The 26,928-nt window shown below is 60.3% G+C and overlaps 1 protein-coding gene across 1 annotated transcript; it reads right to left on the minus strand.

Moving 5' to 3' along the window:
- On the minus strand, positions 1–25,962 carry NACC2 (NACC family member 2). The gene is made up of 5 exons (XM_021691037.1): positions 25,080–25,962; positions 4,299–4,463; positions 2,259–2,364; positions 1,766–1,863; positions 1–512 (listed from the first exon to the last, which is right to left on the minus strand). The coding sequence occupies exons 1-5, from the start codon at positions 25,960–25,962 to the stop codon at positions 1–3; spliced, it is 1,764 nt and encodes a 587-aa protein (XP_021546712.1).
- Between the last annotated feature and the right edge of the window lie 966 nt (positions 25,963–26,928).

Raw genomic sequence — 26,928 nt, forward strand, 5'->3', positions numbered from 1 at the left:
CTACAAGGTCCCCGCGTAGGACGCCTCCTGTCTCCGGGGCGCCGCGGGCGTCTGCGGCCGGCTGGAGCTGGCGCTGCCCTGCTCGAAGGGCGCCGGGGGGCTCTGCGCGGCCGCGGGCGGCGGCGGCGGCTCGGGCGCAGCCACCTCCTGGATGACCGAGCCGGCCCCGTCTGCCTCCTCGCCCGCGTCGAAGCTGGGGTTGGCCGCGGCGCTCAGGTCGACGTTCACGGCGTCAGTCCTCAGGGCCACGATGGTGGCGGCGTCGCCCCGCCGCTCGGCATAGATGCGCTGCTCGAACACCTGCGCCGCGGCGGGCGGGAAGTCGGGGTCGAGGGGCACGCCGGCGGCCGAGGAGCCCATGACCGTGCGGTACATCTCCACGCCCTCGGGCAGCATGGACTTGATCTTGGGCAGCCAGCGCTTGCGGACGCGGCGCGCGTTGGTGCACATGTCCGCTGCGATGACGTTCATCTCGCTCTCCTTGAAGCTGGGGGCAAAGTTCTGACAGTACACTGCAAGCAGAGGGCGCGGGGGGGCGGGCGTCAGCGACCCGGGGCCCGGGCTGGGGCCTCCGCGCTGCCCTCCACCCTGCGGCCCACCGGCACCGCGGGCCGCGCGGCCAGCCAGGCCCTTGCTGGCCTCAGCTTGCAGACCAGTGGTCGTCCCGGGGGCCCTGCCCTGTTCCCTCGGGACAGCCTCGGGCCGGAATGTCCAGGGGAGGAGGGACAGGCAGCGTCGGCACGGGGCTGTGGGCCTCCCCGCACACTGGCTGGCTGTGTGGCCTTGGGCAGGTCCCTGGCATCTCTGGGCCTCACTTTCTCTGTCCCACCCACCCTGGGTCCCAGGGCCTGCGGAGACAAGCCTGCTCGAGGACGCTGCTCTGACCAGAAGGGCCGTCGGGGCAGGGCCCTGAAGTCAGGCAGCCCCGGGCACCTGCCCACCCTGAAGCTTGGGCCTCTCCGGGGCCCTCGTCAGAGGCTCTTCACACAGGCTGGACGAGGAGCGCAGCGGGAGCCGGGCCACGCCTGTCCTGGGCCCAGCGCCCAGCCAGGAGGAAGCGGCAGCGGGGCCCATCAGCATTCCCTCCTTCCCCTCCACCAGGAGCCACAGGACCCAGCTCTGCAAGCAGCCTGGGGGCCGGACACAGGTCCCCGGGGCGGGCCCCTCACACCAGCATCGCCTACCCCCCCCCGCCTCTTCCCGGAGCCCAGCCGGCACACCAGCTTTGGGACCATAACTACCGACCGCAAAGGCCCCTCTTTGCTCTAAGACAGAATTAGTCTCACGAGACATGCTTTCCAAGCAAGGAAGGAAGACGGTGTTTCGTGTGCCGACCGCCGTGGGAGGGCCCGCTGGTGGCCGGGGTGGTCTGCGCGGACGGCAGGCCCCTCCCCATGCCGGGGCGGGGGGAGCTGGGACCAGGGGCAGCCGTGGGCTGCGGAGAGGGACCGGACTCCGCCCCCACGCACCCGGGAGCGGGAGGCAGAAGTCGGCGAGCAGATGGCAAAGGCTCAAAATAGCCTCGAAATGTAAATAAGGGGTTTTGTTCAAAAAGGAAAATTAGATCTATTTCACATATTAAAATAGTTTCGCACGCAGCTGAATCCATCATGCTTGGAAACCTACCAAGAACGTTCACACCTCGAGACCTGGCTCCCGAGAGCTGCTCTTTCCTCCCTGCCTCCCCTGCCCTGTGGGGCCGGCGTGGCACCACGGAGACCCGGGCAGCCCCTCCAGCCCACCCAGGGGGCCCCGGGGCACTCACGTTTCACAGCGTTCAGAACCCGGCTGTCCAGAGGCTTGCGGCTTGGGTCGCTGGTGGAGGAGCGAATACCTGTGCCGCAGCTGTTGGCCAGAGTGTTCCTGGCAGGGAAGGTGGGGGGCAGTGAGGCCACTGGCCAGAGGCGCTGCAGGAATGGGACCTGCCCAGCAGCCGCCCCTGGCACTGCTGTTCATTTCCAGGGGCCGGTACCACCCTCCAGACACGGGAGGGGAGCAAAGCCCCCTAGGCACGGGGCTCCTCGGCCCACGTGAATCAATGGGGCTCTTCATTTCACAGGGGCGGGGGGAGGGGCGTGTCCAGGAGAGCCGGGCCATCGGGGGGGGGGGTGCCCCCCCCCCCCCCCACACAGCCTCACAGTCCTCTGGCTGACGCCCTGGCGGGACGTCAGGAAGGCGGGGGGCCACGAAGGCGAGGCCGCCGTGAGCTCGTTGCCAGAGGAGACCCTAGAAGCCTCCACACCGGCCCAGGGACCCACCTGTCAAAGAACGTGGCGAGGAGCCGCCGCAGCAGGACCTTGTGCTTCACCCCTGCACAGAGGTGGCAGTTCATCAGCTGGCCGCGCGTGATGTACACCCCGGAGCCTGTGACCACCAGACAGGAGAGGCTGTGACCCACAACCCAGGGCCACGACCTTCCCAGGGGTCGCTGGGGCCAGAACACGTGCACCGCGGGCCGGGGGGTGCTGGGCAGCACGGGGAGCAGCGCAAGGCCGCCCTGACTGCTGAGTCCAGCACTCGCCCCCGGGGCCTGGGACCCCACAGACTGGGGACCATCGCTCTAGGCTTTCCTCGCTGTGCTGGGGCCCTGCCACCTGGACGAGGCGGCCTGGGTCACACGCCTCAGAGCACTGTCTCCAAATCACCCTTCCAGCCTCAAGGGAATCCCCTGCTCGGCCCTCGGTTTGGCAAACACTCATCTCTCCAACCCTTCCCCAAAACCAAAGCACCTCAGGCAGTGCCGGGGAGCTGGGATTAGGGAGGTCACCCGGCCCAGTGCCTGTGGGGGGAGGGTGCAGCCAGCCACAGGGCAGGGGTGTGGTCAGCGAGCCCACGCAATGCTGTTTACCCCGAAGAAGACTGGCAAGGCCCGGGTGCCCAGCAGGGCACGGGAGCACCAAGGCCGGAGCCCACTGAGAACGTGGAGCGGCCTCTGTCGGACCAGATGGTGCTCATGGGAAAAGGAACGGACGCATGCGTGGGACAGTGCCCCCGACTCTGGACGAGAAGACACCAAAGGGCACGCACCTGCAGGGTCCTCGGGACTCCCACCACCCCCTTCAGGCCTTCCTCTAGGACCCCCATGTCACAGATCCCATACTGGATCTTGTTGGGAAAAAAGACAAGGAGGGAGCAGGGTGGAAGGAAGGTACACGGAGGTGCTCTAGCCTGAGGGGGCCTGGATCGGCGGCCTCGGGGCTCTGGACGGAGACCACCACCGGGGTGTCGGGTCAGTGTTGTCTGACTGGGCTTGGCCATAGCGTGCCAAGTGTCCCCGAGGGCCCCCGTCCGCCCATCTCCCGTCTGTAGAGGCTCCAAGCCAACAGCAGAGCAGGTTACCGTGAGCCACACGGGCTGGACACCCCCTTGTTGTAGGGACTCTGGAACGGGGGCTGGGGCACCATGGAGCCTGGCCAGGGAAGGTGGTCAGCCCTCGCCCCTCCCAACCCCAAACCCTGGCGGACAGGTGTGACCCCTCCCAGGCCCGGCTGCTCTCCGGTTAGCTGCAGGGCCAAGCCACCCCTCTCTGGCCTGCTCTGCCGCTGCCCTCTGAGACCTCCCAGCAGAGGGGGCGGTCGGGCAGAACCCCACAGTGCTGCCCCGGGTGCGGCGACTAGGAGTACCAAACAGGACCAGGGGGACCCAGAGGCTCGGAGCGGGTGCGCGCCAGCACTGAGGAGGAGGGACGGTGCCCGTGGGTCCTGGCCAGCCCGTTTGGGACCCCCTGGTGGCCCCGGGAGGACACTCCTGGAAAACTGCCCCAGCGCGGGCGACAGGAGCCACATCTTCCCCGTGAAGAGTCTTAAAGATCTGCCAGGAGCTGTGAGGCCAAGCAGAGCCCCACTGGGAAGAGGCGTCTTTCTAACAAAGGCACGCGGCCCTAACAGGTGCCGTTTGTCTTCACAGAACCCCGTTTCCGCCTCGGAGCTGCACTTGGAACCTCGAGTGGTTACCCGTCAACGCTGCCGGGGGGGGGCCCCTCTGGGGGCTGGGGGAGGGGGACCAGCACGCTGGGCTCGATGTGGTTTTCTCTCCCACCTAAATTAAAGCACAATCGTGATTGCAGCCCCTGCCAATCAGATGCGAGGCCAGCCCAGGGGATTCAATTAAAATGCTAAATTAATTCAATTGAATAACTCCTCTTAATGACACATTCTTCTAAAAGGAAACTAGAAGAAATTTAAGATGTTCTCCTTTTTTTTTTTTTTTTGACTGATTGGTGATGAGTACATTGTTTGCCGCTCCGAAGGGAAACCCGAGGGCACGTGCATACAAGAGAGGGCGGGAAGGCCCTTCACCTGCGACCAGCTCCAGCTTCTCCCCGGGGTCCCCTTCCGAGTAGAGCTTGGGGTGGCAGCGGTACCCGATCTGGCTGATGAGGCTGGCGGGCAGCGCCACAAGGTCGCGGCGGATGAGGACACAGGAGCGGCTCTCCAGGGGCATGGGCTCCGGCTTCTCCTGCACTGTGGACACACACCCAACCTGGTTAGGGGCCTTCTCAGGCCGGGCCAGGGCAGGGGGCCGGGAATCGAGAATGCCCTCCCTGCCCACCCAGGCCCGGGTCAGACCCACTCCATGCCCACTCTCCGCGGTGGGCTGGACTGCTCCGTACCCACCCTCCATTCGCCCTCCCTGCCCACCCAGGCCCGGGTCAGACCCGCTCCATGCCCACTCTCCACGGTGGGCAAGACTGCTGTGTACCCACCCTCCGTTCGCCCTCCCTGCCCACCTGGTCCCTACCCCGGCAGGGAGGACCAGAGCGAGTAAGCGAATGGAGGAAGACAGGGGAGGGATGCCACCCAGACCTGGAGACCAGCTGTGAGGGCCCAGGAGGCTCCTGGGAGGAGGTGTGCACCAGACCGAGGCCTGCAGACGAGGCAGTGGCCTGTGCGAGGGGGCTGGGCCCGCGGTCTGACCAGGTGGAGCGGCCCCTCTCCGGACAGAGCGCAGGCTCAGAGCGGAGCAGGCCGTGTGTGTGTGCCCAGCCTGAGGGCTCACGGCAGCCCCCCTCCACGGCGCCTGGAGACCGCTGCATAAACACCTGCTGGCAGTAGAGCCTGGCCCCCGCCACACCTGCAGCTTTGGGGGGCAGGGCCCCCTGACGGTCCTGCGCCACATGGGAACATGAGGGCAGCAGGCTGTGGACGTGGAGGTCGCCGCCGCCCCCTCTCCCCTCCCCGCCCTGAGGACCCCACCCTCCGACCTGCCCTCCAGGCCTGGCCTGGCCACGGTAACCTGCCTGCCATCAGGCTCAGGCTGGGCCAGGGGTCCTGTCCCCTCCGCACTGTGACCCACTGCCCCCTCACGGGTCACAGGAAGATTCAGCTCCTGTGGACACTGAGGTGGGAGGGGCCAGGCTGGGCTGGGCCAAGGACCTGGGGAAGCCATATAGGGGCTGCCGCGAAGGGGCTTCGGAAGGGAGGATGGCAAGGAAGGGTCCTGGGCAGACCCTCCACACCCCCAGGCCTCCAGAACCTGGAGCAGCCTCAAGCTCCCGGAGGGGAGTGGTGGGGGCCGTCCAGCCCCTGCAGGGCCGGCATCCCGAACACCACGGGCAGGCCTCTCTGGAGAAGGCAGGCAGCTGGGCTCAGGGCTGAGGTGGGCCTGCCGCCCCAGGCAGCCCGCCCCAGACCAGGACACAGGTCAGAGGGCATTGGGCCGCTCTGGGGGTCGGGCAACACCTCCCACAAGGTGTGTGCGGGGCACATAGGCGGGGGGCGGATCAGCGGAGAGCAACAGAGAATCTTCCAAACCTGGAATACCCGGGGGCTCAGGGAGCACAGCAAAAACAACCCGGATGATATTTTAAAACATAATTACCCGCCCCCGCCCCCCCACGGCCGGCTGTGATTACACACGCAGACGCGTGGCATTTACATAAAGAGCGCTCACCAGCCAAAGTCACGCCATCCACAACGCGTCCTGCCGTGTTTCTCTCAACAGCAGAAGTTGTTTGCGGTCCGTGTGCCTGCCCCCCAGCCCCCCAGCCCCCCAGCCCGGCTCCTGAGAGCCAGAGACCGGCAGATCCAGAACATCCAAAAGAGCCTCTTCTATTTCTGCTCTGCCGAGCGCCGGATACTGCGCCAGCTAAAAATACCCGAACCCGAGTGGTGGCTCATCTGGAAAGGTGCTCCGAATCCCTTCCCCGCCCCTTCCCCGGGCCCCAAATCTCCTGCTGCCGCCGCTGCAGCCCACAGCTGAGTGTCAAGGGCTCCTCCTTCCAGGGAGCAGAGGGAACAGCTTACAACCAGGTTCTGGAGACCTGGGAGAGCATGCGGGGGGTATGGGGGCTGGGGGCACAACCCCCCCCCCGTGCATCCCTGTGGCTTTGAGGCGGGCGTTCGGGCGCCGGGCTGCAGGCGTGCTGGGAGGCCCCTCGGTGGGCTGTGGGCAGGGACATGGCAGCTGCCCCGCGGATCGCACTGAGGCACCACGGCTCCCTTCCCCATCAACCGGCTTCCAGGACTGTGGGCTCCAAATATTTTGGCACCGTGGAATTTGGAGAGGAGCACATGAAAGAGCAATTAGCTATGTGTACCAAGAGGTGAGTAATCAGGGCAGGAAAGGTGAGTTACGGTCAAAAGGGCCTCTGCGGAATGATCTGGAACAGTAGCTGATCTGGGCCAAAAGGGAAGCAGCGACCAAGGACAGGCAGTGACCCTCAGATCATGCACAAAGAGAGCTATAACCGGACGCGAGGATGGACCCTGCGGGGAACTCTGGGCACCAAGAAGGGACCCAAGTGCTCCCTGACTTGGTGACGCTGCAGGAGTCCAGCCAAGGAAGGACGGGGCCTTCATGACATCATGATGAGAGAGGTGAGCCCAGCACAGAGGACAGATCCCGTCAAATGCTGCTGGTCTGTCTGCAGGGACAGACAGCGGGAGCGGAGGTCCGTGTGTAACGGGACAGAGTTCGGGTCAGGAAGATGGGAGAGTCCTGGAGGCAGATGAGGGCACGACAGGATAGCAGTGCGAGCATGCTTGACGCCCCTGGACGGCGCCCCCAAAACCAGCTATGATGGGAAATCCTAGCTGTGTATATTCTAGTGCAACAGAACCATTCTCTTGAAAGAGACAAATGGCATCTGTGGGAGACACTTGCCCTTACCCAACGCTACATGGTCCTCATCTTACAGTCTACGGGGTGACGTCCGCCAGCTCAATCTCAATACAATGGAGGGCAGGGCGGGTGAGGCAGGTCTGGAGGGACCCCGGGAGGGCCACTGGCCTCAACTCCTGTACTTTTTCAACCTCCTGTGGCTCACTGACTAAGGATCAAAGTGCTGGGCCCTCTCCCCGAGCAAAACATACCAAGCCCCCGGCCCACAGGATGCTGGCGTGTCACGGGGCCCCAGGAGCGGACTCTGTTCCTGTCCCCAGATGCACTCAGAGATGGCACAGGCAGCCCCCACCCTCGGTAGGGAGCCCCCACTAGTGCGAGTGGCCGCCAGCAGGTGATGGAGCTCCACTGAGGTCGGGCGGGGGGGGGGGACAGAGAAGGGTACTCCCACCCTACAAGAGTATACACTGTTTGTCAAAATGGCAGATTAAGGAAAGGAGCCCCTTGTCCGTGATTATATAGGAAAATACAACTTACAGCTAAATGGAAAGAAAAACACTAAATCACACCGTCCACTTCTGACTTACTGTAGAATGACCATAACCAAGCCCGCGAGGTTCGTGCGGGCAAGCAGAGGGACACCCTGTCCACAGCCCGGAGACAGACCCGCACAAACACACTCAGCTGCTTTGTGGCAAAGGGTCACTCACCACGGCGGGGGAAGGGACAGCTGTTCCAACACGTGGTGCCCAGAAACGGGCTGTGCATGGGCAAACCTCAAAAGCAAAACCACAAAACCACCCTCGATCTAAACCTCACACCTTACCCAAAAATGAGTAGAAATGGATCACAGACCTAACGTAAGACACAAAAAGCATAAAACTTTTGGAAGAAAATCTCTGTGATCTTGGGTTCAGCTAAAAGCTTAGACACGACCCCAAAAGCATCACCCATGAAAGACTTGATTAACCGACTTCATGAAAACGAAAACCTCCGGTCTGTGAACGACGGACAGACAGGCCCGCCCCGGACAGGAGAGAGTGGTCCGCAGACCACACATCTGACCCAGGACTTGTCCTGCAAATCCAGCGTGAACTCTCAAAACTCAACAGCAAGAAAATGGACAACCCAGTTTTTAAAATGGGCAAAAGATCTGAACAGACACTTGGCCAAAGAATGTACAGATGGCAAATTAGCACATGAAAAGATGCTCCACATCATCAGCCATTAGAAAACAGCACATAAAACCGCACAGAGACCCCACCTCACACCTACGGAGCGGCTGAGCTCGCAGACCCCGGGCACGCTGGGCAGCGCAGGGTGCGAACAGCTGGGTGTGGGGCCCCGGCTGGCGGGCGCGCACGCTGGGACACGGCTCAGCGGCTTCCCAGGGAGCCGGCGGTCCCATCCGAGGTACTCACCCGGGAGCAAGGAGACACGGAGACAGTCCGCACAGGCCCCGAGCAAGGGCGCTCACACATGCCCCAGCCTGGAGACAGCCCAATGCCCTGCGGCGGCGGGCGGACACGCCGCTGAGCGCCCGCAGCGCGGGCCATCCAGAAGGACTGCTGCAGCTGCCGCACCGCGGAGGTGAGCCTCAGACTCGCTGTGGGACGGAAGGGGCCAGTCTCACAGGGTTAGGCACTGGGTCACCCCTTCGCAGGACAGGGTCCCAAAGACAGACCTCTGGGGACAGAGAACAGATCGGTGATTGCCAGGGGACGGCGCGGGGCTGGGTGACTATCGGGGGCAGCATGGAGGGGTGACCGAGCTACTCTGGATGGCGAACACTCGCCACACCACCCCCACGTGTGGGCTGCCCGCCCACCCTGCCCTGTCCCTTCCTGCTCAGCCCCAGGTGGCCTCCCCTCACAAAGGTCTCCCCCCGCTCTGCATCTGCCGGCTCAGCACCAACCAGACCAGCGGCTCTGAGAGGGCCACGCCCACAGCTGGCTCAGCGTCCCGGGAACAGGGCAGGTGGCGGTTCCCAAGGGCGCACCTGGGCCCGGGGGGGGGGGGGGGAGGGGAGCATCAGGGGGCCGGGCGTCATCGCCGAGGCTGCTCTTCTGGGGGGAGAGGCACAGGTACTACCAGTGTAGGCCCATCCCCCACGGACGGCAAGATGCACCCCGTCTCATGGACGCACAAGGGCAAGGGCAGAGCCCTCTTGGAACCGGTCAGATATGACACGCGGTGCCCAAGGCGACCAGTCCGGCAGCGAAAGCCCAGAAGAAAGAAATACAAGTGGGAACAGACGTGAGGCCTGGGAGTGGGGAGGACGTGCATGCACACACCGCCGCCCGGGGCCCCTGGGAGCCCAGGCAGAAAGGGACGCGGCGGGCCTCTGGGTCCCCACGCCTTCCACTGCGGCACATGATAGCTCAGCCCCGAACAGCACCCGGCGCAGCCCCGGGCTGCGGCCCCTCTGGCCCCAGCTCGGAACATCCGAAACCTCCTCTGGGCCGGCTCCCTGTCGAACTCAGCCCGTCCCAGTCAAACCTGCCACGATGCTGCCTGTCCTCAGACCCCACGGGCTCTGCTGTTTTTGTGTCCAGCACCTGGTCTGGCCCTGGGAGACCCCATGAAGTCCCCAACCGGAGTCCCAGCAAACCCAGGGGCCGCTCTCACTGCCAACCTGACCTCCATCCCTCTGTCAGTTCCCGTGGCTCATCCGGCCCCGGCCTCGAGATACAAGCAGCCTCCCCATCTCCCGCACACGACTGGACAGATCACGGCCCGTGACACCCGGTGACACTGGTCACCATGAACACCCAGTGGGGCTCTGTGCGCCCTGGGAACGTGTTTAGGTAAAGTGCACACACGCGCTCTGTAGGGAGACAGGACACCAAGACGCCAGGCCTCTGGGAGACAGTGGGAGGCAGAGGACGGCTGGGAGAATGGCCTTCCCTAGTGCAGACTTCTTGTACTGTTTATGATGATGAACATACGTTAGCTATACAAAAACAAGTGCGTGTAACTTGTAAGGTACCCCAGAGACGCCTATGCGGCAATGAAGGAGTGGCCCCCCCATCAAAATCAACTCCAGAAGCTGCACAAAAATAAGGTGCTTGACTTTTAGGGCCAGGGCCCCCGAGCTGAGCGGGCAGCAGCCGTGGAGCCGGGCAGCAGGGGAACTGGGCCTGGAGTGTGCAGACTTTAGGGGCCACTGCCCAGCTTTCCTTCAACTTCCTTCCACCACTAAGCAGCACGTGTGCAGGACCAGATTCAGAAAAACTATCACCAAGAAACTAAAAAAAAAGTTAAATCAAGGGGCGCCTGGGTGGCTCAGTCTTTAAGCGGCTGCCTTCGGCTCAGGTCATGATCCCAGGGTCCTGGGATCAAGCCCCACATCGGGCTCCCTGCTCAGCGGGAAGCCCGCTTCTCCCTCTCCCACTCCCCCTGCTTGTGTTCCCTCTCTCGCTGTGTCTCTCTCTGTCAAATAAATAAAATCTTTAAAAAAAAAAGTTAAATCAAGAACTTGGTGCCCGGGCGCCTGGGTGGCTCAGTTGGTTAAGCGACTGCCTTCGGCTCAGGTCATGATCCTGGAGTCCCAGGATCGAGTCCCACATCTGGCTCCCTGCTCGGCAGGGAGTCTGCTTCTCCCTCTGACCCTCCTCCCTCTCATGCTCTCTGTCTCTCATTCTCTCTGTCTCAAATAAATAAATAAAATCTTAAAAAAAAAAAAATAAAATAAAATACTTTACAATTTGTATTGTGAGTTCCTCTTTGACCCATGAGAAATTTAGAAATGTTTCTTAATGATGAAAAACATATGCTTTCTTCTAGTTATCTTTTCATTGTTGTTTTATAGACCATTCTTCCTGTGGCCTTATTTATGTATGATCTGAACTTTGAAATGTGTTGAAACTGACTTACCGCTGGCACATGGTCTGTTTCCTGAATGTTCTGCGCCCTTGTGCAGGACGCGCATTGGCGGTGTGGGTGCGAGGAGTGCATTCCCGGGGCAGGGGTGGGGGCGGGTGGGGTGCAGGTGCAGCGTCCCATGGACGCCCTCCTTGACCACTTTCTTCATCAATGCTGCGGAAACCGTGAAATACACCCGGTAAGGGAGCGAGCAGACGCCACATGAGGGTATTATTGGTATGCCTGGAGGGGGTGCGGAATTCTCAGGGACAGCATGGGGACAGGGGAGTTCAAGACATAATTTTGAGGGCGCCTGGGTGGCTCAGTTGGTTAAGCGACTGCCTTCGGCTCAGGTCGTGATCCTGGAGTCTCGGGATCGAGTCCCACATCGGGCTCCCTGCTCGGCGGGGAGTCTGTTTCTCCCTCTGACCCTCCTCCCTCTCATGCTCTCTGTCTCTCATTCTCTCTGTCTCAAATAAATAAATAAAATCTTTAAAAAAAAAAAAGAACTTGGTGCCCATGTACGAGATAAACAGACATCGGACTTCGGGGCCCGCCAGGAGGAGGCGCTCTGGGGAACCCCAGGCCTTCCGCGGAGACCCAGAACCAGCCATGGCCCGGGAAGAGCGCCAAGCACCCTGCCAGTTCCAGGCCCAGGCCTCCAACGGACCGTCTTCGGAGGAGCGCTGGTGGTAGCTCCCGGACGTTTTCATACACTGTCCAGCACTCACTAAGAAATCACCAGGAACATGGGGAAAATAAGTGATGAAAAGGCAATTTACAAAAAGACATGGGACCAGACCCACTGATGACCCGTCCCGGACAACGGCCACCACCGTGAACCAACGGTTCTCGCTACGCACAGGAAATGTAGGGACACGATGGAGAACTTCGCCAGAAAACCAGAATCAGACCCAGGACACGGGGTCGGTATCAGAGGAGATGAAACAGAGCAGGTAACAAGATTTCCGACCTGGAAGATAATCCAGACTGAAGCAGAGAAAGGGAACAGAAGTAGGAGAGTCATGAGAGAGAGGACAAGTGACGCAGAACGTGGGGGACAGCACGACCCCGTGTCCTGGGAGCCCAGGAGGCGCGGCGGTGCGCACGGGAAGTCATCGTGGCCGAGAGGTCCCAGTGAAGAGGGAGAGGGTAAGAGCACCAGAAAACCGTGTGGAGAAGTCTCAACACAACCCCTGACACGGCCAAGAAGAGCTGGGGGCCCCGAAAACATCCCCAGAACTAAGACACAGCACGGACAGGAGGCCCTGCGGGTCCCTGAAGGAGAAGTGTCCATCAGCATGGATGCTGAAATCCCTAACCCTGGAGAGAGCAGCGCACAAACTTACAGTAAGAGAAAAAGGGGAAAGGAACAGAATCAAATGACTGATTAACCAGAAAGAGGAAAAACGGAGAAACACAGAGGATTAGCGGGGACGCATGGGAAGTCCTCAGTAAGACGGGAGACGAAACCCAAAGTTGTCAGTAGTTACACGAAACGTAACCGGACTGTGCTAAAGAAGACTAAGAAGTTAAAGTCTGTGAACCCTGGCTAAAAAACCCAAACCCAAGAGACCACCTGAAACAAGAGGACAACGAAAGCTGGAAGCCACACGCAGACATACGGCGTCCGCACCCACAGGACAGGCCAGCCAAAGAGCACACAGACACTCCCAGCTGATTTTCCAAGGAGATGCCAGGTGGTAAAAGGGCCAATTCAACAGGGAGATGAAAACAAATCTGAAGGAGGGTGCAAGGTGTGCCTTAATTATCGGTACGGTTCATCAAGCTGAACGACGCAATCATGTTTTTCGGTGCATATGGAACATGCACTGGGGCAGAACGTGATTCTCAACAGACTCCAGAGCCACCAGGTGCTCTGAACACCCTATGGCCAGGGGCACTTAACCCGTAAGTTATAACAAAGAGATGAGCAGAAAACCCAGGATGCGTTTGGAAGCTGAGCACCGCACCCCCGCCGCCTACCCCACGGGTCAGCTCAGGAACCAGGAGAACGCGCTCTGCGCCAATGACAAGGAAAATGCGCCGCACACAATGCGGCAACGCGGACCAGGAAGCATGCGGCCCTGCGCGCACACGTCTGAAAAGTCTGAGAAGTCAGTCGTGTGAAGATTTGCCTTAAACACCAGGAAAACAGCAGCTAGTGGAACTCAGAAAGTTGAAGCAAACTGAAATGAAATCATACATGAAGATATAAAATTAAAAAAAAAAAAATTCCAGAGTTGGTTCTTTGAAAGAATAAAAAGGAGAATGGGCATAAATTAACAGGGTTTAGGACAGCGCAGGATCCTGCAGGACAGAGGTTGGCAAAGTTTCAGTATGAAGAGGCCTTCTGGGCCGCACGTGACGTCGGTTGCATATCTTTCTTTATTTTGCTTTTTTTTCTTTAAAGAGATAAATGGCATCCTGGGTCATGGGCCGCACAGACCACACGAGGGGTTGGATCTGCCCAGGGCACGGCGTGCCGCCCCGGCTACAGACCTCAAGAGGACCTTAACAGGTTGCTAGGGACAAACTCACGCCGATCAATGAGAGAACTGGACGCAGCCGACGCGTCTACGGAAGCTTCCAGACGGACGTGGGGGCAGCAGCGTCAGCTGTCAGTCACAGCAAGCATCTCAGAAACAGCCTATCTTGCGCCAAGTTTTCCGGATGACTCAGAAAAGACAGAAATTATAAACAAGCGGGAAATAACTCTGAGTTAATTTCAGAAGGGAGAGAACCCTGACACAGAGGCGTGAGATGCTTGCTACCTGGCAGAGAATTAGAGGGCACACCCCCTGTGACCTGTGGCCACCCACGAACCTGACTTGCGGAGCACTGACTGTGGCCTCCTGGCCCTGGTTCTGATGTGGGCGTGGGGTGTCTACACCGTCCAAACTACATGCCCTGCTGCACCGCATCGAACAGGCTTCCCAGCATCGAGGGTGCAGGTCAGGATGAGCGTGCGGGCTGCGAACCCCGGCTCAGGCTCTGATCAGAGCGGGCGGCTCCCCTCGATTCGCCTGCACTCACTCCTCTGCCCAACGCCCCTTCCAGGAGTCGGACCCTGGGGAGGGCCTCACACCTCACAAAAGTCACCCAAAACAGGGAGGGAGGAACCAGGAAACCGAATCCAGGGGTTCAATCACAACTGGGCTGAACGAGTGTCTGGTTTTGTCTTGTTTGAATATTCAGAAGAGCAATCTCCATAGTTCACAAAAGAAGTGCAGAAGAGCAAAACTATGCGACCGTTTCAACATTTAGAGACAAGGCTTTTGTTAAAATTCAACACTTATGGAAAAAAAAACCAAACGTTCTTAACCTAGGAAAAGAACGTCCTTCATCTCCTAACATGCGCCACAAAGGCCTGGAGTGAATACCCTCCTTAAAGACAAAATATGGAAAGCTCTCCCCGAGTTTGGAGATGAGACAGAAGCCTGGGCCAGTCCAGCCGGGCAGAGAGGAGGCGGCACGGTCAGGGACAGAAACAAAGCTCCCAGCAGACACCGCGGCTGCACACAGAGAGATCCCGAAGAATCTGCAGGCAAACCAGCAGAATAGGCAAGTGAGCTGTGGCCAGACTTTTTTCTTAAATAACAAATCCAACTTGTTTCTATACGGTAGCAACAACCCACGAAAAGAAAGAAGAAACTTAAATACTACGTAGATTCAAACAAAAAATGAATTTCTAGGAATTAATCTAACAGACGTGCGGAGAACGACAGGACAGTCCCAAGAAAAACCCAAAAGAGATGTAAATGAGTGGAGGGAAACACCCAACACCGTGGGGATCTCGGCGCAGCCCAGGCCTGATGGAGGACGAGGACGGAGTCAACAAAACCCCACCCAAGTCCCGGCAGGTACTTGTGCGTGACGATCAACAGAAGGATTCTAAAAGGCATGTGTATAAAAATGCAAAAAGGAGGCAGGCAGGGCAACTGTGAGGAACAGAACCAAAGACACGGAGCTCACACGGATATGCAGGCAGCAGGTGCTGGCTCAGGGACACACGGGGGGGCTCGCGGGGGGCTCACGGGGGGGGGGGGGGCACGGCACAGCGCAGGTGGGCCTGCGCACCGCACACACCTCTGGACACACCTTGTGGCATGATGGTGCGGGAAGAGGTGGTCTCCCTGATGCCAGTGGCAGACCCACTGGGGGTCAGGTGGGGAAAAAGTCGGCGTTGGGCCCCATATCGCGGCACATTAAAAAAAAACCAATCCCAGACATACTGCAGATATAAAAGCCTTTCCTACGGAAATGGGAGTGCCAGAACCCTGTCTGTTAGGAGGAGAACAGGCATGAGAGGGGAGGCCAGGACGACCCTGGGGCTGAACTGGATTTGGAGACACTGGCCTGAACACGTGGTTTTTAAATCTGTAAATCCCAGCTCCGATGGCCAGGAGGGTGTAACCGTCAACGCGGCCCCGGGAGCAACAGGCAGACGTCACACCTGGACGGCGGCTGCACCTGCCACTCCCCACGGAAGGAAGAACAGCCGGGTCCTGGAACATTCGTGGAACAAGACAGTACGAAAGATGCTTTAAAAACTCTCTATTTTAACACTAAATAAACAATAAATGAAGGAGCGAGTGGGGGATTTGGGGAAGCCCTTGCCTGAAGACCGCCAGCAAACACGGGGGGCTTAGGAGCTAGAAATCACCATTTCGCAACTGGCAGGAACCCTCACTGGACGTTAAAACTGCAGGGGGAGAGGTGGGTGACGCACAGTCTCTTCTTGCGAAGGGAAAAGCGCGGGTTTAGCTGGCAGGGGTCACCCGTCACCACCAAGCAGCCGCACGGTATCAGGTGCTGCCTGACAGGACACACCGGGAGGGACCCAGCGTGGCTTCCTCGGAGTTCCAGCCGAAACGCACGACCCGAGCCCCATCACCAGGCAAAACCCGACAAACCCAAACAGAGGGACATTCTGCAAAACAGCTGAACCGTGCTCTGGAGAAAGGGAAGTGTCATGAAGGATAAAGGGCGAGAGAAACTGTTCCAGACTAAGGAGAGGGTGGAGAATCGCCACAAAATACACGGTGTGCTTCTGACCTGAGCCCGGGATCAGGGAAACAGCATGGTTGTGGAGGACGGCGAGGGGACAACAGGGAGACCCCGACGCAGACTGCGGCTAGGCAGGAGCGCTGGACCACAGCCCGGCCTCCGGAGCGCTGAACGTGCTCCCGCGTTTTCGTAAGAGAATGTCCTTGTTTGCCAGAAATGCTTGGCACCAGGCGGCAGACGGGCCTAACTTCTGCAACGTGCTCTCAGGCGTCTCAAAAATCCCACAACCTCTCCATATAAAGAGAAATGAGACGGCAAAGCAAACCGAGCACGTTCTGACCCGTGAGTGAGGCTGAGCAGAAGGCACTTATCGAAACATTTCTGTACATTTAAAATGATTTCAAATCAAAGTTTTTGTGTTTTTTGTGTTTTTTGGGTTTTTTTTAAGGAACACATAGAAGAACATCACAATCACCTGGATGTGGAGAAGAAAGGTCTTTAAACAAAATACAAAAACTGCTACTGATCAAGAAATAAAGCGAGTAAGCCTCTCGTGGCTAGAGGGAATGCAGGCAAGCGGAGGATGGGACAGGATGTCTAGGCCACGCACACGGGACCGGAAGAGTGAGAAGGGCAGGCAGCTCACCCCACAAGAGGTGGGACGCTCCGGGGACGCACAGGCCGCCACGCCCACGGCTACGGAGTCCCGCTTGGCACCACCGCGAGGGGCCTGGGACCACAAACTGCGGGAGCTCCACAAGGTAACATTCGCGATGTCCTGTATCCACCGACAATTAGACACATGATGGGCACGGAAAGGCGACCCTGAAAAGGAGGAAAGCCGGTCAGCAGAAACAGGTCAAGAAAGAACGCAGGACGGGGCGAGGGCAGAGGCTTTACCCCGACGACGTAACGGGCCACGGACCATGGCTGCTACAGCCACGTACAAAGGAGCCCAATGAGGGGAGACATGGGGACATGGGCGGCCAAGGGAAGAGCAAGACGGAGCTGCCGGAAAAACGGGTGAATGTGGAGAAACAGTGATAGCAAGTATTCACTCAACAAACGCAGCCTCAGCGATCTCGGGGACCAAAGCACAAGTGATTGGGGCTCTGGGCAGAGGGGCATGAAGTCACCTGAGAAACAGTGGCGTAAACGCACGTGCCCCAAAAAGCTCTGCAAACCATCACGGAATAAACACACAGAAAACTACACAAGGGCTCTGAGAAGCCTGGGAAGACACGGCACGCACAGAAAATCACGGGGATGGCCCGCGACTTCCCGGGAGGAAACTGAGAGAGAGGTGTCCACCTTGAGCCAACGAAAGCATTGCGTGGGACTCCAGCGCAGACCCCCACGTTGATTTCACTGCACGTGCATCCCGCGTCACGGAGGCAGACTCTGAAAAGGGTGCTATCGAGACCTTTCTGCAAGTTTCCAGAATTCACTGCTGGTCCATCACCAGGACCGTGAGAAACGTCACAAGAAATTCTTCAAGCAGAAGAAAATGATACCAGATGGAAACTCACATCTACACAAAATAAACATATGGGTAAATATCAAAGGGTTTTTTTTCATATTTTTTTAAAGATTATTTACTTATTTGAGAGAGAAAGAGAACACAAGCAGGGGGAAGGGCAGAGAGGGAGAAGCAGACTCCCCACTGAGCAGGGAGCCCGATGTGGGACTCGACCCCAGGACCCTGAGATCATGACCTGAGCCGAAGGCAGATGCTTAACCGACCGAGCCACCCAGGCGCCACAAAAAATGTCTGTTTTATGAAAAAGACTCTATCAAGGGAATGAACAAACAGCAGTCCAGGAGAAAACGTTCGTGAATCACGTGCCCAACAGAGGCCCTCGCCCGGAATACATAAAGATCGCACAACTGTCGTAGGGACCTAACATTCTCGATATCCAGACAACCCAGTAAGAAGGGCCAAGATTCAGAGGCAGAGGCCCCGGGAAGATACATGGGTGGTGAATACACAGAAGAAATCCGACATCATCAGACATCAGAGAAACACCACCACGGCCCAGCGGGGGTGGCTTTAAAATAAGACAAAACCAAGTGTTGGCGGGAACGTGGCCCGCCGTGGCTGTGGTGTGACCACAGCACTAATTCCGACAGGAGCCGGGCAACGTCTTACAAGTCAAATGCATGCTCGCCACGTGACGCCCACCTTACCACGGGGGAGTCCACCCCGTAGGACGGAAACCTCAAGGACAGGCTAACGTGGGGATGCGCCCATTTGCACCAGCCTCCCTCATCACTACTGAAGACTGGAAGCCACGTAAACGTCCTCTGGTGAAGGAGCAGACCAACCACCGTGGCCACGCACTCACACGACGCACACACGGCTCCACGCGGCCCGGCCCCCGGGGCTGTGACTGCGCACGTCCATCTACAGGAGAACGCAGAGCAGCGGGGCAAGACCTGCGGGGGCCGGGGTCCCCGGGGACCAGATGAGGGCATGCAGAGGCAATGACAGGACTGCCTGCATCGGTGTGAAATGGAAAGCTGGATGCCAAAATGGACTTAAAGTACTTATTTATTTATTTTTAAGCAGGCTCCGGACCCAGCACGGAGCCCAACACAGGGTGCGAACTCTCGACCCTGAGATCAAGAGTCAGAGGCTTCGGCTCAAGACTGAGCCACCCAGGCGCCCCTGGACTTAGATTTTAAAATGGACTAGAGGGGCGCCTGTGGGGCTCAATCGTTAAGCGTCTGCCTTCGGCTCAGGTCATGATCCCAGGGTCCTGGGATCGAGCCCCACATGGGGTTCCCTGCTCGGCGGGAAGCCTGCTTCTCCCTCTCCCACTCCCCCTGCTTGTGTTCCTTCTCTTGCTGTCTCTCTGTCAGATAAATAAATAAAATCTTTAAAAAAAAAAAAAAGGTGAGAACAGGTGGGAAAAATAAAAAGCACAAAATAAGATGGTATGTTGAAACCCCAATATATGATTACATTAAATAAAGTTAATTAAATTCACGTCTTAAAAAAAAAGCTGGTCAGACAGGATTTTTTAAAGAATTTATCATATGCTGGGGCACCTGGGTGGCTCAGTCGTTAAGCGTCTGCCTTCAGCTCAGGTCATGATCTCAGGGTCCTGGGATCAAGCCCCACATCGGGCTCCCTGCTCTGCGGGAAGCCTGCTTCTCCCTCTCCCACTCCCCCTGCTTGTGTTCCCTCTCTCGCTGTGTTTCTCTCTGTCAAATAAGTAAATAAAATCTTTTAATAAATAAATAAAATAAAATAAAATGGACTAAAAACGGAACCAAGATAGTTGGCTGTTTCTGGTACGAAAAACGGTGTCGGGTGAGGCCGCCACACATGAGCTGGGGAGCACGTGACCGCGTGGCACGAGGGGCCAGAGGGGACAGGAACACTTGGGAGGCACAAGGATGGCATCACTGAGAAAGTGGATGGGCCGAGGGGCAGGCGTCTGAGGGCATGGGCCACCGAAGCACAGAGGAGGTCAACAGTGGGGCCAAGGAGGAAAAGGTCAACCCAAAAGGTGCCGGCAGAGGGGCGCCCAGGTGGCTCAGGTGGTTGAGCGTTCGACTCTTGATTTCGGCTCAGGTCACAATCTCAGGGTCGTGAGCTCGAGCCCCGCCTCAGGCCCCTAAGTCCTCCGGATAAAAGACGGATCGTGGGACCGCGGGAACCCGCAGTCTCAACCATGTGCCATGTGTAAGAAGCGCCCGTAGGACGTATGGCGCCAGCGTGGTCAAACCCCAGGACGCAAGGCACCATGGCCGTGGGAGCATCAGAAGCTCCAGGAGACACACACATCACCACAGCTGGAGCATGATGGAAGAAGAATCCGAATCATTCTGTATCTAAAGGAACAGAATTTACCCTTAAAAACTCTTGCACAATTAACGGCAGTAAGAAACCAAATGCGACGTGGCTTCACCAGCGAATGAATTCTATCAAACACACGAGAAGGAAATAACATCAAACTTACTACACAAACTCTCAAAAACGAAAGGAGGGAACAGAAGGTTTGCGTTCCCCGCACACGCAAGACGCTGTGAGAAAGCCACGGGAGCCTGACCTCCAGGAACACACATGCAGAATTCCGTAAGCAAACAGTAGCTAATCGAACCCAGCGCCATACGAGACCCGCAACACGTGACGACCAAGTGGGGTCTATCCCAGGTGTGCAAGCAGGCTTCAACATTTGAAAGTGAGCTGACGCAACACGTCTGCAAAATTAAAGTGAAAACCCATTAAAATCATTCATGACAAAACAACTCTTGGAAGACCAGCGAACCTTGCAGCAGTGGGGTGCGACTCACACGCTCCTCACGTGAGCCGGCGGTCCCACAGGTATGCCGATGTTCACAGCCGCACGATGACCACAGCCCCCCTCCAGAGGCCGCCCACACATCTGCCACTGGGGGCCACGTCCACGGCTGCGACCAAGGCGACTGAGGACCAACGCCACATGCACGAATCGCAAAACATGGCGAGAAAAAGGAAAGACTCCTTTCAGTACGATGCCATTTGCAAAGATTCTAGAAAAGACAAAGCGGCAGGGACAGAAAGCCGGGGGGGTGGGGCTGCCGGGGGCCAGGGGTGGGCGGGAGGACCCGGGAGACACTGTATGGGAGGCAGACTGTTGCGTATCTTGTGCCACTGTGACCGCGGTAGTGGACTGATTCCAACCACCCGCCTCACCACCCTTGGAACGGGCCTGGTTTACTGCGTAGAAATGGTTGACTAAGCACTAGAGCAGGGGCGGGAACAGAGGAACTGACCCACGCAGCACAGAGGAGCCCCTCGCACATTCTGCTGACGAGGGAAGCGGGAGCTCGAAGAGCACAACAGCTCACCTGATGTTCTAGAACGGGCAAACGCATCCCGAGGGACAGGAGGCAGCTGGGAGGCTGTGGGGGGCGGGCGGGTGACCATGCTCTGCTGTCACAGCCCAGACTCAGGGGCCTCTCACACCCATTTCCCGGAGGCACAGAAGTGAGACTTCAGTAACAACCGCAGGAGGAACCCCGGGGTCCTCGGGGTGGAGGGCTACGCGTGAGGTTGCACGACGCGCTTTGTCCTCTACCTGAGACAGGAGACACTGAGGACCGGGGAGCCAGGGAGGCCACCCCAGAGGCTCTCGGGGACAAGCCCCAAACCGCAGCTGGAGTGTGCCGCCGGGCCTCCCAACACCCCAGGGCCGGCACCTCCCTCGTGCTGCCTTCAAAGGGAGGGAGCCCACCCCGCCTCTGCTTGGGCCCCACCCCTCGCCAGGCCAGGGACAAAAGGCCCCTGCTTCTCCCCAGGCCCTCCCAGCGGTGGGGCTGAGCTCCAGCAGTGTGGACACCCCCGGACAGGCCGGGAAGCCGTGAGAGCTGCTTGGGATTGGGATTCGCAGAACAAACCTCACCTCTCCCCTTCCCTATGAGAGCCCCAAGCGGCAGCTGGGCTGCAGGTGGGAGCGGCCCCCAACAGGCAGGGGAGGGGTGGAAGGGTGGACAGCTGCGGGTCGACACAGCACCGAGCTCATGGGTGACAATGCACAGGGCCTGGTCCATGGCAGAGCGCGCACACTCCTTCCGGAGCTCACAGGGGCCACCTGCAGCTTCTGCTCGCAGCAGGCGGAGCCCGGAACAGATGTGCTGCCACGTGCCAGGACCCCATCCCGTGTCTGGTGTCGGGACAATGGGCAGACCCAGGGGAGCCGGCTGGCCCCCAGAGGGAAGCGGGAGCAAGACGGGGCAGGGCCACCGCACATCCCGGGACGGCGCCCACGGCCACCGCACACCCCAGGATGGTGCCCATGGCCGCCGCACACCCCGGGACAGCAGCCCACAGGGGTCCCCTCCTGGGAGCAGGTGAAGGTGGAAGTGCCCGGCTCGGGGTGCCTCTGTCTCTGACATCCGCAGGAGCAACATTTGCCCACACCAAGGAGGGGCTGGGCCTGCAGCGGAAGGCGCCACGGGAGCCCTGGCAGCGGGGCAGGGGCACAGAAGGTGGCCCCTCTGGCCAGCCTCACCCCACCTGCAGAGACGGCAGAGCGAGCCCCCCCCACCACACCCTTGGTCAGCTCACTCTCCCTGGCCCTGAGCGTCACTCCCGGGGGTCCAGGGGCAGCCCATCCTGCCTCAGGGCGACCCCCAGCCAAGATTAAATACTTGCTCAAGGTCTTGTTTGCTGTCTGTCTGTCTGCCTGTCTGGGCCACCACTGCTCACGGCCCGTGGGAACAGACTCCTCACCACACTGGTTTGCCCTCTGTGCCCTGCCCACCCCTGAACCAACACCAACCCCCACCACCTTGACGGAGCAGCGCCTCGCTCCTGGAGCAGGGGCCTCCTGAGCCCCCAAGGAAACCCCGCCCCAAGCCAGGAGCTGTGGAGAGAGGGGAGGGAGCCTGACCCGCCCTACCGACACCCCCTGCCCCTACTCAGCACCTTCCTGGTCACTCAGTCCTAAGAGCAACAAATCAGAAACAACCCCAGTGTCCTCGGGGACTAGATAAATCAGCTATGGTGTCTCCGCCCAATGGACGATGGACGAGGAGGTGCAGGAGACACGGGGACAGAGGCCCTGCGGGAACACAGTGGGACCACCGGGACGATCAACTAACCTCATCTGTCATGTTTAACCCCTTGATTTCCAAAACAAGAGGCTCACCACACAGGAGCTGCTAATGGTTCTTCACCAGATGGAGGGTGGAGATGGGGGCACCCTTGTGGCGTCCCACACCTTCCTACACAGACAGTGCTGGTCAAGACCCTTGAAGGTCACTCGGGCCCACCTCTCCCTTGACAGGTGGGGAAACAGGCCAGGAAGGAGGGACTCCCACATGTCCTTATATGGCAGGGGTGCACCTTGGAACACACTCCACCAGCTCCAAGACAGGCCTGCCCAACCTGTGTCCGGGCCCCAGACTGGGGGCAGCAGGCTGCTCAACGGCCCGGGGGGCTGTTAGGACGTCCCCCAACCTGGCCAAGCCAGTGTGCAGAGGGAGCCCGGGGGGCGGGCAGGCAGCCTCTGAGGGCAGGCCCCTCTCTCTGCCTGTTTGCCCCCACGGCCCCCTCCCCCACAACCCTCTTCCCAGCTCACCCGGGGCCCAGTGATGGCAGCGACGTCACTGCCAATAACCTAGATTTTAACCAAGAAATCACACACCCCCCTCCCTGCCCCACTTATGGTCTCACCGAGGAGAAAACCCAGACTGTAGCACCCCGAGCCGGCCCCAAGCCCTGCCCGCCCGTGCCCACTGTCCTCTCCCATTTCCCATCCTCCCTCCAACACCCCCAGAAGGGGGTAAGGGGCGCTGATGGATGGGTGACCCCCTGCAGGCACATGGCCCTGGGCCAGGCCTATGCCCCTGGCATCTTGTCTGAGAGCTGGGGGGTCGGGGGGGGGGCTGGTGAGAAAGCTGGGTCACGGTCAAGGCAGAGGGGCAGCCCCGGGCAGCTCGGCCTCCAACCCCTACCCTGGCCTTCCCATGGCCACTGTCCCATTGGCTTCTTGGAAAACCCAAGGACAGACAGGCCACCGTCCAGATGAGGAGAGGGCCCCAGACTCGTCCAGCTGGACGGGCAGGTGTACTCAGATGGGCTAAGGCATTGTACCTGCACCCAGCAATCCCAACACCTCATCCTATTTCTCAGCATCCCACTCCTGCCAAGGCTCATGGCCACATTGGATGGAGACGTCTGGAGGCTGGGGTCCTCTCCCAGCTCCGGTGTCCCACTGTGGGCCACTGGTGGACGGCCCCCGCCCCTGGACCCTTGGCAGATTCCAGCTCCCTCTGGCTGGGTCTGGGGCTCCACATGGCCCTTCCCCGGGTCCCAAGGTGGCCGTCAGCAGTGGGCAGAGGAAACTCCACACAGGGCACGTTCCCAGAGGCTCCCTCTAAGGCCCAAGCCCAGTGGCCCTCTGAAGGGCCAAGCCAGAGCCTGCAGGTTTCCTGCTATCAGGACACCAAGCCCTTCCCTCTGCCACTCCAAGAAGAACCAAATCCAGATCAACGTGGTCTTCATGCTCGTGTCCTGTGCAAGTCACTCAATATGACCACGTACATTCAAATAATGAGCTCTAGGTAAAAATCATTCACTCACAGCCCCTGAGGAGGACAGGCGGGCGCCCAGGCAGAGCCTCCCTGCTCCCCCCGGCTTGGCCACACCATCCAGTCCCTGGCTGCTCGCGGGGAAGTGGCCATCCCAAGGGCCCCAGCTGGTCAGATCGACCAGTACCGGCCTAGAGGTGGAGGAGTAGATGGGGGGGGCAGCATCTGCCCCACCAGGGCACCAGGACACAGGGGAACAGAGGGGAGGAAAGAGTCACCACACTGCCCCTCGGGGCCCCAGTTCTGGGATGTCACTTCCCGCTAGCACCATGTGTCCAGGGCCAATGCACTGGGCATGGGCCCTGCATGCAAATGAGCAGGCAGCGGGCCCAGGCGCACAGCCAGTTTTCGGGGAATACGGACGGCAGGTGGACACCCGATCTGGGGCCCCAACTACTGGACCCTCTATGGTCTCCAGGGACTGGGATGCGATCTGTAACACCATGTTAAGTGGGGGCATCTCAGGTGCGCAGGCCCCCAGTGGGGGACCCCCCACAAATAACGGGGGGGCAGCTCATTCAGTTCAACAAGCACTTTCCGGCCTGTCCCTCGGTGCTGGACCCAGGGAGGTGGTGGCACGCGAGCCAGGTACGGGGGAGTCTCTGGCCTCACTGACAGTCACAGGGAAGGGCTGAGGTCAAAGGTCAGGCAGACCGGGCCACACCGGGTCACTAAGGTCTGGAGCAGGTGGGTCGCACACTACCCTGTGGTGAGCCCTCGGGCAGGTCCCTGGGCCACCGAGGCCCTCAGTGTCCTCTGTGACCCGCGCAAGAGCGGGCCCCGTCCCACAGGCTGCAGCTTCCCGGGCGGGGTTTCACCCAGCGTTAAGTGTCCAGTCCTCAGCCAAGGCCCTGCCCCTCTAGCTCAGCGAGCCTAGGTTGGGGACCGTCCCCTGCACTCCCTGGCACAGCGGCCTCCCCGAGCGGCCACGGCCAGGCTGCCAGTGCCACGGGGCCGAGGTCAGGCTCGCCTCGGTACCCACGGGGCCTGGAGGCGCGCCCACACACACTGGCGGGTGGCGCGGTCGGGGCACGGGGCCAGCCCCCACCGCGCGTTACCTGCATAGCTGCCGGTGGCCTTGATGTACATCTGGCCATACTGCTCCTCCACCATGGTGTCGTAGGCCTCGTCATCCTCCTCGTCCTCCTCGTTGTGGTAAGACGTGGGGCTGTCGGTGGTGGGCAGGCTGCTGGCCCCCGGACTGGTCCGCTCCCCCTGGGAGTAGGGCACCTGCTGGATGCTGGGGATGAGGGTGGCCAGGCTGGGCACCCCGTAGTAGGAGACCCGGGGCAGCTTGAGAGGGGCTGCGCCCGCCACCGTGGCACCCGCCACCGCTGTGCCATCCCGGGGCCCCGTCTCCAGTGGGCGCTTGGGGGCCAGGCCCGGGCCGGCGGCCGGCGGCAGCTCCATGGCTTCATGCTTCACACGGGTCAGCAGTGGGATGGGCACGGAGGGGGACACGACGTAGGGGGGGGCTGCGGGGGCGGCCGGCTGCAGCTGGGTGCAGGGGCTCTGGGGCTCAGAGCTGGCGTCCTCGATCATGGCGGTCTGCGAGTCACAGTGGGGCGAGCTCACCTTGAACATGAGGTCTGTGCCGCGCTCCACGATGTGCTGGATCTGCAGGAAGCCGGCCGTGTACATGACCACGAGCTGCTCGCTGGCCGCCATGGTCAGCCTGCCCGTGTAGCAGAAGGACAGGATCTGCTGGAAGCAGGCGGGCGGCACGGTGCCCGGCAGCTCGAAGGCGCTCTTACTGTTGCCGCTGAACAGGTCGCGGAAGTACAGGCTGCTAGCGGCCAGGACGGCCCGGTGGGCCTTGAAAGCCTGGCCTTTGACCACAATGGACACATCACAGTAGAGGCCCAGCAGGCGCTGCTCATTGAGGCAGCCGAGCACAGTGTTCCCGAAGTTGGGGATCTCGATGTGCAGCATCTGCGACATGGCGGGCAGGCGCTAGAGGGCGGGCCTCAGACTCAGCGCGGGAGCGCCCGAGGGGGGCACATCTGTGGGGAGAGAGGGCACGGGGACACCTGGTCAGGCCCCCAGACGCCAGGGCCCACCACCAAGGACGTGCAAATGTGCTCTGCCCCAGCGCGCCCGTGCCCTCCTCCACCCCTCCTCCACGCGGTGCCCCCCACGCGGTGCCCCCCCCCGCCCTCCAGCAGGACCCCTCCAGCCGAGGGGCCCAGGGGAGGTCCTGGGGCCAAGCTCCTCATGGCGGGCGGCGGGCCCTGCTGGGCTCAGAGCTGCACAGCCGCATTCCAGCCAGGGGCATGCCCCCCACACCTCGTGCAGCTCCCAGAGCCCACCCCCAGGAGAGCACCGGAGCCCTCGGGCAGGGACGCCCCGTCTTAGCAGACGCCGGGAACAGAAATGGAGGCCTGCACTCTGGGAGGATGGGGAAGACAGAGGACAGAACACGGAACAGGGCACCACCACCCGCGGCGGCTGCCAGGGGTGAGGGTGGCGGCGGCTGGGAGGGGTGAGGGTGGCGGGCCGCGTCTGCAAACTCTTCTCCCCAAGAAAAAGTTAGCAGCAAAGGAGCCCCTCCCAGCCCTTCCCCTGAGGGGGCCGGAACCCAGAGCGAGCAAGCGGGTCTTGGAAGGGGGTCTTCTGGTTTCTGGTTTGTTTTTCTTCTTTTCCCTCGTAGCATTGGCTGCACGGAGGGCCCACACGGGGGGAGTCCCGCCCCAGTGGCTGAAGAGGAGGGCCGGGGTGGGGGCGCCCAGGGCAGTGAGCCGAGTTAGCGGAAGCTCAAAGTCAGGCGCCCCCCCCCACTGCCCCTCCCCCGGGACGGGCTCCCCAGGCCACCGGCAGGGACCCGGCCAGACCAGCAGCTGGGAGCCTGGCGCAGCCCCACCTGCCCGCCCTCCCAGTGCCCCAGCTCCCCACACTGGCCAATCCCTG

This window comes from Neomonachus schauinslandi, chromosome 13 (assembly GCF_002201575.2).
Source record: "Neomonachus schauinslandi chromosome 13, ASM220157v2, whole genome shotgun sequence".
Classification (NCBI taxonomy): Eukaryota; Metazoa; Chordata; class Mammalia; order Carnivora; family Phocidae; genus Neomonachus; species Neomonachus schauinslandi.